This window comes from Desmodus rotundus, chromosome 12, assembly GCF_022682495.2.
Source record: "Desmodus rotundus isolate HL8 chromosome 12, HLdesRot8A.1, whole genome shotgun sequence".
Lineage (NCBI taxonomy): Eukaryota > Metazoa > Chordata > Mammalia > Chiroptera > Phyllostomidae > Desmodus > Desmodus rotundus.
In genome coordinates this window covers 98,546,166-98,559,242 of record NC_071398.1, presented here as the reverse complement: position 1 = coordinate 98,559,242, position 13,077 = coordinate 98,546,166, and the positions used below count along the sequence as shown (strand labels likewise).

The 13,077-nt window shown below is 48.9% G+C and overlaps 1 protein-coding gene across 2 annotated transcripts in view; it reads right to left on the bottom strand.

Annotated features, from left to right (window-relative positions):
* Positions 1-13,077, bottom strand: part of NME7 (NME/NM23 family member 7) — a 98,048-nt gene that overhangs the window by 14,298 nt on the left and 70,673 nt on the right. For both annotated transcript variants that reach the window (XM_053916041.1, XM_053916042.1), the window contains one exon: positions 11,916-12,023. In XM_053916041.1, coding sequence (XP_053772016.1) covers positions 11,916-12,023 — 108 coding nt within the window. The remainder of the gene's footprint in view (positions 1-11,915; positions 12,024-13,077) is intronic.

The window sequence follows — 13,077 nt, the reverse complement described above, 5'->3', positions numbered from 1 at the left end:
CGTACTGACCACTTAGTGAAAGGAGAAGAGAGGAGGGAGGCGCGACGGCCACGTCTGAGCCTGGTAGGCAAACAGGTCACCCACGGACCTGAACACCGAGAGGAAACCTCGCTGCTTCACCAAAGCCCAAAGAAAGAAAAGTGTCACGTGGGGCCCTCTGTCATTTGCAAAGTGTTAATGACTCTCACAGGACAACTAAGGAGGGGAACACTTGCTGTTTTGAGCCTCTTCTTCCGCTCGTGTAAATGACGTCTGTAGTGTCAACACTCCGAGAGAGCCATTCAGAACGTGGCACTTCCAGTCCCCGCGAGAAGGCCGGTGCCGTGGAACCGAGGTGACAGCAGAGTTCCGGCACCGTCGCTGCACCGGGTAGGTAGGGATAAAAACGCCAACTATGCGTAAAATAAAACACCACCTTCTGGAATCATTTGTCACAGCATCATGGAAAACTTTCCAGCCTTCTCCAACAGGAGTGTCAGGTCCTGGTGACAGTAATTCATAAATGGCCTGACTGTGCAGTGAGTCAGAGTGACTAAAATACTCGGGAGCGGGGCTTCACTATTTACACTGCTGGGCCGAGCCCACAGGCTGTTTGATCGTCCACGCTGGCAACATTGTCACAGAGTTACACCGTCTGCACCATCGGCGGGCCCCTGGGCTGCCGACACACACGCAGGGGAACTGAGTCGGATTGGGGGGCTACTGAAGGGGGACCCCAAGTCTTAAGAGTCAGCACAAGCAGATTAAACCCATAGGCAGCCACAGTGATGACGTTAAAAACAGCTCATCCCTATGAACACAGGATCGGGGTGGCAAGGCGACCCTGCCAGCTCTAGAACAACCTCTTTTAGTGAAAAAGGGGCGTTATACTGAGACCTTAATTTAAATTATGGGAGACAATGAGAACGGAGCTTTTTTTAATGAACAAAAGCAAGCCATAAAAATCTACAATTTTAATGTCACCTTTGTTTTAAACTTCCTTTTAAAAGCGACGTCCTTCAGATCACAGAGAGACTGAACCCAGGTCTAAAACTTAGCGCTGCACAGGAGCCAAGGGTTGAAGAGCCCTGGCACTGAGAATCGATCGGGACGCTTTCGAAGGGGCCCTGGTGGTCGTCACAGTCATAAAACATCGGGAGAATGAATGACTGGGCCGTGTTGTTTTGTAATTGTGACCAATCTCGTGTTTCTCTGCTTGTGGGCTTAGTTGTCACAGGAGGAACTTTTTGGGCTCTTCAGCGACACTCTGAAACTCGGCCATGCTTCTAATTTGGAAATCACTCAAATTAATAAGTCAACAGTATCGACCTCTACCTTCCTATTGGTTTGGTTATTTCTATTGGTTTTGTCTGGAGTCACTGACGTAAATGAGAGGCATCGCCTGACAGGTGGGGCTCCCGAACCCCACCTTTGACTGTGTTAGAAAAGCAGCGCCCGGAGACCGCGGAGACAGCTCCTGACTGGCCAAGAGGGCAGCACTCGGGAGGAGAGGAGCGAATGTGTCATCCGGCCGGAGTGGGGACCAGTCACAGAAGCTCTGGCTGTGAAATGCTTACATTTCACCGGCTGTTGCTCCCAAAGAACTAGTGAAAATCCCTCCATGTCAATTTGAATTAAAAAAAAATTCTTTGCTTCATTCCCTTTAGCTTATAAATGTATTATCTGTGAAAAAGAAAGTTTAAAAGAAAGTGAAAAAGGGACGTTATACTGAGACCTTAATTTAAAAACTTTTTTTTTGATGGCACTAGAAAGGCATGGGTTAAAAGTGAACATCTCTTAGCCGTAGGTTTAATTTAAACTATTTGGATCAGAGATTACAATGCTGGTGCCGAGCCCAGTGGTGCTCTGTGGGACGGCCTTTGGGCGGCGACACCAGTGCCCATACTCTACCACCCGATCCCATTACCGTGCCGACCACGCCACTGGGCAGAGACAACTGCCCACCTAAAACTGCCCGGAAGCAGATCTTACAAACCTGCACTGAGGTCTTTGGTACGAAATAACTGTTCTGTTCAGAAAGTACCAGGCTCGGATGGGTGAATTCTGCCAAACGTTTAAGAAATTACACCAATTCTCTACAATCTTTTTCAGAAGACAGAGAAGCCTTACCCTAGGAGGCCAGCATTATTGTGATACTAAAACCAGAGGGCCACGACAAGGAAAAAAATCACACAGCAACGGCAGAGAGGCGAACACCCTCAACAAAGCCTCAGCAGCTAAGACCGACCAGCTGCCCACACTCCACCGCTGCTAAAGCCCATCCCGGCACTGAATGGCGAACTGAGGTGAGTTCTGTTATTCTAATTCGGTTCCTGTGCTAACTGAATTGGACAGTACATGAACTTGGCTTCCTTATGCACCACCACTATGATGGGGAGAAAGGGGTCTTATAATCAATGTGTTCGCAACACAGAGATTTCTGTTAAATTGTGCCCTTGGTGCATTCTCTAAGAACAGCAGCAGATGAACCCCCCAAGGTTAATGGAAGTTTAAACACTGAGTAATGTTGACGTTAAAAGACACCTGCATGTGTGCTACCGACACACCGACAGCAGCAAAACCAACAGCACCCGTCATTTAGTGGCGCCTGCTGCACGCCACACTGTGGGCTACATCCTCGCGGCTGATACTCAGACTGGGCATCTCGATTTCCGTTCTGGCCTCCTTCTGTGTGGTAGCTAGAAGGCTACAAACCACGTTTCCCAGACTCCCTCGCAGCTCAGCTCTTGTTACAAATCAGGCTCTGCCAATTAGCTACCTTCACATGGAACTGGGATGAGAGGGGCCAGGCTCGGGGCAGTGGGAGGCAGGCGCGTCAGCACCCGTGGCCCAGGTGACACCCACAGCAGTGGCCGGCCCTCTGCATCCCCATGACCGTCCTGTGGTGTGAGGTCAGGGCCCCGTGGGCCCCGCCCTTCTGCTGACCTCCCCTGGAGTAAACCTCTTTCTTGTTGAGGCCCCGAGCATGGTTTCCTATGTTCTAGACCGAACTCTGGTGATTTAGTCTTTTCTACAGATGATTTGATCTCAGTGTGAGATGCCATTCTTTCTATCCCGCCAGCAAGGAAAGTGAGTCTAAGAAAGGTCCTCCTTCCTCAGCCACAAAGTGGTGGGCAGAGGAGGTGGGGATGCGGACTCAGGTGACCTGGCCGGAGCCGGGGCACAGAATCATGGCACCACCGGGTCGTGGGCTTGCCCTGGGCGTCGGATTCCAGGGAAGGGCAAGATGCAAATTCAACTCCAAACTTTGATTTACCTTTGAACTCAAGTGCAAATCAAAGATGAGTTATGAAAAGCTCAGCTGATTCCTCTTTCTCCTCACCACCTCTGTAAGCTTACAGACTTTGGACTGACAGCAAGAGGAACGCTGGACTTGCAATGTTTTCAGCTTAGTCAGACTAAAATAAGAAGTCTAGCTTCCCTAGAGAGCCACACCTCAGAAGTTTACAAGCTTCAAGTTTTAGTCAAGAGATGTTTGGTGTCTCCACACAACACGTTTTTACCAGTCATCAAAAAAGAATAAACGGTGCTTCTGACCATAACTAAGGGAAGGAGAAAGAAGCGCCTGCAACCCCCATCATCCTGACAATGGCCGGCCACCTGACTACGCGGGGCACGCAGGCAGAACGCACCTGAGAGGACCTGCGCCGCTGGGTGGAGACCGCTGTTCTGCACCCCATGCCAGGCGATCGCAGGCCAGCCGATCTTCCTTGGGACACCAAGGGGGTGACACATGAATCGGAGCCCCTCAAACCCTAGAACCGAAGTGTTAGCCCAGAGAAAGGGAACTGGATTCCTGCACAGCACACAGCAGACGCCAGGAAAGCGGGGCGGGCTGGAGGAGAGGCCCTGGTCTCGGAGCGCCCGGGCACCGACGGTCTTCAGCCGCCACACTTGCATGCACTTTGGTAACGCCTTCCCAGCTCGTCCCCTCCAGTCCACTTTCTACACGGCAACCAGGGAGCTCTAGGGAGGGCTCAGGCCTGACCACGGCAGTGCCCAGGGTGCAGCCCATGCTCGCTGTGGATGGAAGCAGCCCCGCAGGCCCTGCTCGGCCCCACCTCCGCCTCCCAGGGCCTCCCCGCGGTACTTGGCAGCCCTTCTTCTGTCCCCGCAGCACACCAAGCACTTCCCTGCGTCAGGGCTTCAGCATCTGGGGTCTCTACCTCCTTCCCCAGGTGACACTTAACTAATTTCTTCAGGTCTCAGTTGAAATGTCATTCCCTCCAGAAAGGCTCCCCTAGTCCCCTTCTCGGCCAGGCTCCCCACCGCATCGCATCCGGCCTGACCACGCAGCACTGGTGGCGGTGGGACTGGGGCGCTTTGTGGCTGTCGGATGTGTGCCCACTTTCCTCACTAAACTCCCAGCTCTCAGTGGGGACAGTGTCTCTCTTGGTCACTGCTGTCTCCCCAGTGCCACAGCCCCATGATGAGGGACCACTGCACAGGCCTGACACACTCGTGGTGCCAGGACAGAGGATGCAAGACGGTTCAAGTACACACTTGTCCAATGAGTGGTTACAGTTTGCTTTTGGCTCCACAGCAAATCCTCACCCAACGTGGTCGAAAGGTTCTGCAGCTTTGAGGGAGAGGAAACCAGTTTTCCCACGGGCTACGTGATGGAAACAAAGTGAGGTTCCTACGGCAACGCTGCAGTGAAAGGACATTACATGAGCACTCGCTGTGCAGAGTCTTCCTGGCAACTTTAACCTTCGAAGCGGAACAGCCCTGTGTGCCGGAGTCCTTGCGATGTGAAGTGCGGGCACGCAACACTTCGCTTCGCGCTAACGAATGACGAGCACTTTCCTTCATTCTAACTCACTTCGTTCTAGCTATGAGCTCATCCACTCAGAACCTCCCAATGCCAACACGCTGAGCAACTTCTGCATCCTGTGACACGCTGAGATCTAATAAAAGCTTTGAATGCTTTTTCCAAGAAAATGAATATATTCACAACATATGCAAACAATCTCAGGCAGACGGTCCATGGACTAACCCTATGAATAATTTCAAGCTCCTAAACATAGTTCGAAACAATCATCTCACTTGATCCTTAGCTACCTTTCCGAGCTCATCTGCCATTCTCCAATATTATTTTAAACTGTAATAAATCAGCTTCTGTGCAGTTTCCCAGCAAACACAGCAACTCCTCCACCTGGAACGCCATTCCCACCACTTTCCAATCCATCCTCCGGTGCTCAGAGCAAAGCTCACATATTCCAGGACCCTCACCTGGCTCCGTACTGGGAAGGGGGTGCCTCGTAGGAGGGGCTCCCACATAACCAGTGACCATCGGCCTCCTAGGGTGTACTTCCTGATGTGCAAATGGTCTGTTTGGACTACAGTCTTCCCTGGAGAACATGAAACCTCTGAGTCCCCTTCGGTGTTGGGAGCAGTGCGGCACAGAGACCCTCTGCAAATGTACGCTAGCCTGAGCTGTCGAAGGACCAAAATTAACGATGGTGGAAGAGCTAAGAGAATCCATAGGTGCTATCCCTCAAGTGAGAAGACAGGCTGGAATGCCAGCAAATAAACCAAATGTCCTCAATGGGTCACTGTCAACAAACGCCAACACAGAAGACACACAGACTCCTTTTACCCTGAAAAGAAGTCTAGCCGAAGGTATCAACGTCAGTATGGGTGTGTTACAGAAAATCATGGTGCACACGGAACAGCAGGTTCTTTGTGCAGAGAGGTGGAAGGCTATCCCCAGAAAACGTAGCCCACCATGATGCCCCGGGGAAGGAAAGCCTCAGCACCACGCTGCATGCCAGCCCCCCACCCCGCTGTACAACGCTTTACAATTCTTGTCGCCCTGTGAAGAGTAAGCCGCAGGCTTTAGCTCTCAGATGGTGATGGCACAGTAACCCAAAGCTAATGTGTAACAAGAGGAGAACTTTGCACAGAAAGTTACATACGCTGATGTTCCAAGCAAAGGCATTATTTTTGCCATTTTAAACCTGCCGTGGTTACTCATTGACCTGACCGAGCAGATTGAGCTGTTTGTGATTCTACAGTTGGTGCCAAAGGCGAGTGTAGCTATCACAGGAGGGATTACTAGGCACGGAGCAACTGACAATTAGCGTAACGCACGTGGCCCTGGGGCCGGCGAGGGACCCAGTGAGTTGGCCCCTGCACTGTTTCTGCTCTGCAGGCTCCAGAACCCCTCTCTTACGCCAGGCTCATTTGCCATCCCCAGGTGGCTCACAGGAGCACGTTGGGGGTGGGTGACAGTGCAGGCCCGGGAGCACTCACAGGCACTTCCATGGAAGAGCAGCAGGCGACTGCGCCCCATTGAGAGTCCCCGGCTGAGTGCCAGCCCGCTGCATTGCAGCCCCGATGCCCCCTCCAGTTCCCACTCCAGTTGCTGTGGGAACTGGAGGGGCTGCGGACGGAGGGGCTGTGGGGAACTACAGGGCCGCACTGGGGACCGAAACCGCACTCACCACACAGGTGGAAGTACCATCTCAGTTGGTCAGAGTTTTTTTTTTAATTGAATTGTGTAGGAAAAAAAGAGTTTGTGAAGCCCTCAGAAACAAACGCGGAGCCCAGCAGAGCTGTGGGTGCACAGTGAACAAGAGAGCAGTATGAGCTGAGATGTGGGGAGATGTGGGGGACACGAGACTGGGAGAAAAGGAAGCAGCGGGTACGGACACCCCGTGTTCGGCGGTGCCAAAGCAAAAACCCAGGGCTGTGTGCTTGTCTCAAACAATAAACGAGTCTGTGGCTCTTCAAGACTCAGCAGTAACTTCCCAAGGCAGACCTCCTAGCCCGTCTGTGCACGGTGAGGCAGAGATCTGGGTGCGGCCCTGATTTGGGGTGGCCCACATGGGCGTTCTGCACCAAGTCAGCCAGATGGGCGTGCCCGTCGGTCACCACACCTGCGCTCACTGAGAGGACAGCCGAGGCCCAGCTGCTTGAGAGATTTCTGAGGAACGAATAATTTTATGTTTTTCATCTAAACTGAGGGGGACAAGTTCATGGAAAAAAAATAAGTTAATAAGGACAAAATACAAGTAAATATCCAATCATCCTAATCACTCCTGAGAGAGGCCAAACATCCTGGCTCAGCACTCTGTGGGATTTTCCCCGAGCTTGGCCGCCGGCCCTCACTCACCACTGTCCCGGGCTCTGGGGGACGACGGTGGCCGCCATCGTTCAGATCGTACTGGAAAGGAGGCGCGGTTAGCGAGTGTGAGCGCTGGACGGCCCAGTCCCCATCCCGCTGTGTCCTGGCTGTGTGATGTTGGGAGGTGCTCGCCCACAAGGAGGGTGCCGGCATCCACTTCACTGAGAGCCACAGATGTGACGGTATGTGACACGCTGGCTACAATGCCTGGCACGTGGTATGCGCCTGAAAGCTGGTCAATCCCTCCCCCAGACACACACGTAACAATGCAAAAGTCATCGGCAGGCGACGCGAAGGAGTTACTATGAACCCAGCTGACAGCGCGGCTGTCTTGTAAACTTAGCCATAAACATGGCGGCATCAGGCTCCTGCCTGTGTGAAGTAAACGTCTGCCCCGCGTGAGATCTGCGGGCAGCACCTGCAGCAGCCTGGACCTCATGTGTACCGGCACCAAGTGCAGCATGTGTGGACTCTGTGGATACGACACTTGCGAGATGTCATCGAGCTGCTGCCTTTATGGCTAAAGGCATGTTCAGCTTAAAGAGGAACAGGAAATAGCTATTGTTACCACAATTATTCACAACTGTCTCGCTGAAAATTGCTTATGCAAAATTATGCAGTAGTGGAGGTATCTGACGTTTGAGGACTAAAGTTCTATCAAGTTTCTTTAAAGGCCTTGCCTAACCTGCAAAACCTTCTTAGCGCGTCTGTTCTGAAAACGTTGGGCCTGCTATCTTCCTTCTGTTGGACATTCGCTGCTTTCTCCCTCGTTAGTACAGAAATGTTTGCCTACCTGCCTAGTGGGCTCAGCAACTTCGACTCGAAAACCCAGTAGGCGCAGCAGCAGTCTTTTATGAATGAAAAAGAGGACGATTTGATTAGGTCCGGGAAGGCTCCTCCCAGCGCCCTCTGTAAGGACCTCCAGGCACCTGAGTTACTGATTAACTCAGGTCATGCTTAATCACCGGCTGGGAAACGAAGCGGCGTGCAGACCAAAGACAGGGTTCAGGGTCAAACTGCAGAGAGCAAAGGGCAGCGTCCTCACTTTTTCAGAGTCAGGGCAACGACGGGACCGGCCGCCCTGGGAGGTAGGAGCGTGGGCGCACTATCAGAAGTGCTGGGTGAAGAGTCACAGATTCTCAGGTTCAAAGGGCACCCGGTTCCTGACCCGAGATTGGGAACAAAGCCCTGTGTCCCCACCCTTGCTGGGCTTGGTACCTCGCTCCTTTTACAGGACGCCTGTGTGCATAGTCAATACCACACCAGTGCTATTCTGGAAGTTCTGCCAGAAACTCTAGGATTATTAGAAATAAGAGCCCTGGTGAGCATGTTTATTTATTAGTTTTAAATAATATAGTTCTGGGATGAGTCAGTCTTAACTCTTTTCTAGTTCGTGACTTTGGGTGCCTTTATGATTCTTAACTGTCTTCATTCAATGATTACATACTTATTGTAAGCCCACAACAAACACTTTTGTGCTCTATAAGAAGATGGCTAAGAAAAACAAATTTAAGAGTGAAAGAGCACGTCAAATGCCTACTGGGTAGTTACTACCCCAAAAGGGAACTGGCACTTGGTGACCAGGTTGTAGTTAGTGGACAGATGGCTGGCTGCTGGCAGGTATCCCTTTGAGTCCCCCCACCCTCCTCCTCTCCAGTTAGAGTCTGGGAAGCAGAATTCTGGGACAAATCATACGGAGTAACCCATGGCTTCCGACACCTGTCGCCACTTAGCCGGCACCTGTTTTACTGCGGCCTTACCCAACGTGGGCACTGACACTTTAAAACTTTGCCATTAGTAGAAAATTAGTATTTCTTTTATTACTAGCTAAGCCAAAAATTTTTCCACTAATGTGTTCTTTAGGTAGAAATTTAAGATATTCATGGTGATCACCAACAGAGCATCAGGGAACGGCACCACCAAAGTAACATCCTCGAACGTCTCATGCTACAGATGCTGCCACTTGTCCCTATCCCCACAAAAGTGGCTGTGTCCCACAGTTGGAGACATCCAAAGAAATCACACTTCTGGATTGCTGCTAAGATCCTTCACCCCTAAAACTTAGTCTGAGCTCAATGAGAGCAGGGGAAATGTCTTAGTTGATTCTGAAACCCTGTCACAGTGTCGGTAAGGAAAACACTCTCTTTAAGGGTTTGTTATAAGCATACTAGAGACACTCGTGGGTGATGGCAAAACAGACACTGAAGCCATACTTCTGAACTTTGGATGTGAGCTTAGCTCAGTAAGCATCACAAGGGGGAACGGGTTGGGGAAGCGACTTCTTCCCCCTCCCTTCTCACCATGCCCAGCACCGTACCAGCGTCTGCCCTTGGCCCTGGCATCTTGTCTGATTGGAGCCGCCTTTCAGAAAGGTCCTGCATGGGGCAATAAAATGCACGGTCACCCGACACCTAAGCAACGTTCCCCTGAGGACTAGCAGACGGGAGTACAAGAACTACAAGGCGCTTCCCTGACCAGAGAACTTGTCTTTGTGCCCCTGACTTTCACTTTGAAGACCTATGAGCAGATGACTCTTCTGGCATCTGAGTGTTTTTATAATATTTGACTGTTTAAGCCAAGTGATCTGCGAATAGTTCGTTAACTAAGAGAGCATTTCTTGGTTATATTACATGAGAATTCTTGGTGCCGTTCTATTGGTAAGAGGCGTGAGGCGTGGGAAGAAAAAGTGACTCAGCCAAGGTCACATCAAGTGTAAATCATCAGTCACGGGAGAGGAGGCTGTCAGAGCACCAACTCCTTCTTTTTTTTTAATTAATTCTGTAACCCACACAGCCATTACTTTGCAATTAGATCTCTTGTGCAGTTAGGTTAGAAAGATTTTAATCATTCAATAAATGGTTTTGGAAACTGCAGGCAGCAATAATGTATTTTAAGTTGTATGAGCCAAGTCACAGGCGTACCTTGGGTAATATTTTTTAATGGGCAAAGTTTCAAGACCGATAGTGTTTCAGTTCCGCAGAGCCACGCTCTCCCTCGTATTCAAAGCTAGAGGGTAGGTCCTGAGCTATCAGAGGATGAAGGCAGTATTTATAAGACAGGTGAAAATCGTAAATGAACATTTGACCCTTTGGATAATTAAAAGGTAAAGTGGGTGACATTGTTAATTTCCCAAGTAGGCCAGTATTTCCTACCAGGGCACACAGCTGAGATACGATTCCAGCAAGCTCGCATTGCGGGTTTTAGGAGAAAATCGTAGTGGAGCTAACGAAGTCATTCTCTGTAGCAACAAGAACAAAAACTGGTGGAAATATACGTTATAGGCTACGCCCAAGACCCACATAAAAACAAAAGACTCTACTGGCAGAAAAGGCGAAGCCTGCCATTTATGTGGTTGAACAGACCCACTACAACTGACATGTCACCACCGCATTAATTCATAACACGTCGCAACGTTTGGGTCCCATCTGCATCCTGTGGGGGTGGGGCAGAGAGCTTGAGAAACTCATGCAAAGTTCACGTGCAGGGATAAATTTAAGAGAATAACCCAAAAAACTTTCCTAAAGGGTAAACAAGCTACAATCATTAAGATGGTGTTTTTCTGGCACAGACCAACGGAACAAAATTGAAAGTTCAGAGGCGGGCACAGGCAAGCCTAAGCACTCAGCGCACGAGAAGTAACAAGGAAAGAAAGGGAGGGCTTAATCAACAAGGCCGTGAGAGCTGGCTGGGTCTTCGTGGAGGCCCGCACCACATGTCAAAACAAATTCCTGTGCTGAACACTTCAGGGCAAGATAACGAAAGCAAAATGGGGACGGCTTCTCCCCATACGATTTCTAAGGCAGAACTAAAATAAAGGACTGATGAATTTGACAAAACAAATAATACCAAAGTAAATGCATATTATGGGTATCAATCACTTTTTTGTTCTTTATACTATAATATCTTAAATTTGTCTTTTGTCTTTTCATTCCATTAGTCCCTTCTGACACATAAAAATTTTAAAAACTGTAAGAAAAAAAATCAATCCTTTCTCTAAAGTTTCTTTGCTTTGGCCTGGAAATGACTTTCTTAACACCAAACCAGATCAATTTTCACTTGTATTTTCCCGTACTTCTTTCGTTGGTTCTTACTTTACGTCATTAAATGGACGAGAGGCCACAGCAGGGCTCTGTCCTGCATGAACGGTTTGACTCCAGGGCGTTACTCAGCCTCTCTGAGTGTCGATTTCATTCCCGGATGAAACAGATACAGTAACACCAACCTGTCAGAGTTGCCGTGCAGGTTACACGAAATAATTTACACAAAGCATTTATCATGGTAAAGACTGATGTATGAAGAGTTGATAAATGGTGGCTATAGCTTTTAATCTATTACACTGCATATCAATTAGACTTCTGAATTTCACTGATACATTTGCATGACTAGCAACGTATGGTAATGACACTTTTCTACCTGACTTTTTTTTGATATATATTTTTATTTTTTAAAGCATTATTTTATTTTATTTTATTTTTATTGTTATTAAATTCCAGTTGTCTGCATTTTCTACTTGACTTTAAAACAAATTTCACAATGTTATATATAGTCTTTTACTTTCTAAATTACTTTTAAACCATAATCTATGCCAATCAGAAAAATATCTTAATTCCCTGAAGACTATCCTGTTATAAACAACAACCTACCACTTGGTCTTTTAAAGGTGCGGTCTGAGGTTATCGATGGCCAGGGAACAGTGCATCCTGACCACATCAAGACAGCTCTTACCCATGGGGACTGCTGAGATCAAGCACGACCTTGACACATGAACAGGGTGTTCACACCTCACCTCTAACAGCCCGTCCTCGGGGAGATCAGTGCAGTGAACAGCATTCTGGACCTTAGTTTTCCCAAAGGTCGCTCGGAGGGTTCCGGGACGCAAGTGCCGGGCGATCTCCTGTGAAGTACACATTCGCAGAGAGACTGAGTCAGCCACCGTGTCAACCAGGAAATCGCCAGCGCTATGGAGCACCTGAGCGACTTGTTCATGAAATGCATGAGCTAATTCACATCGCGAGCACACTGAGTTTTCCTGGAAAGAGCATGAGCGTGTGAAAGATTCGAGGGAAATTTTCACGTCACTCCTAAGGCTCTGTTTGTGGCCCAGCATCAAGTCCACTGCCATCCACGCGGGAGAGCACAGGAATCACATCGCTGTCTGTCAGCGGATCATGGGAATCACACAGGTATGGACCCAGTTCATGGTTGTGAGGGATTCGTTTGAACATTTCATAAAGACAACAGAGATCTAACCACTTGATTTAAAATGAACTAGTTCAATGGCACTGATTTTAAAAATGTTTTTTTAAATGTGTTACAGTTGTGTCAACTTAGTACTAGCTCACATTTAGGGGGAAATGGTTACAAATAACTCAGAAAGTTGTGAGTGAAAAAAACAAGAGTTTTGAAACATTAAAGATGTGGGAGTTTTGGGGACCTACTTAATAGTCTTTCTACTAAAATTTTTCAAAAATTCTAATTTAACTTTCAAGTACGTCATATACATTTTGTGTGAAAGGACATTTAACATATGTGAATTATTAAAAATACCGAGGAAGGAAACAGCTGTGCACCCACTACACAGCTGCGTTAAAATAATACTACAGTAACTCCCAAGTCCCCTGCGCGCCCGTCCTCGTTCTGTCTCATCCCTGTTCCACCTGGGAGCGGCCACGGATCTAAATTTTACCTAAAGACCCGCTTGTTTCATTAGCTTTCAAAACACGTTTTTTCAGGCGGTCCACGTTAACGAGTGTGGCTGCAGTTCGTTTGTTTCATTACTGTACAGGCGCCAAAGCACAACAGAGCAGACTGTACCCCTTTCCCTTTGATGGACACCAGCTAATTTCTTCTTCTCCTTCTTCCCCTCTCCCCCACCCCCCGCCCCGCTGTATTTCTTACACACACGTACTTTGGCACGCACACACAAGTTTGCACACACATACAAACCG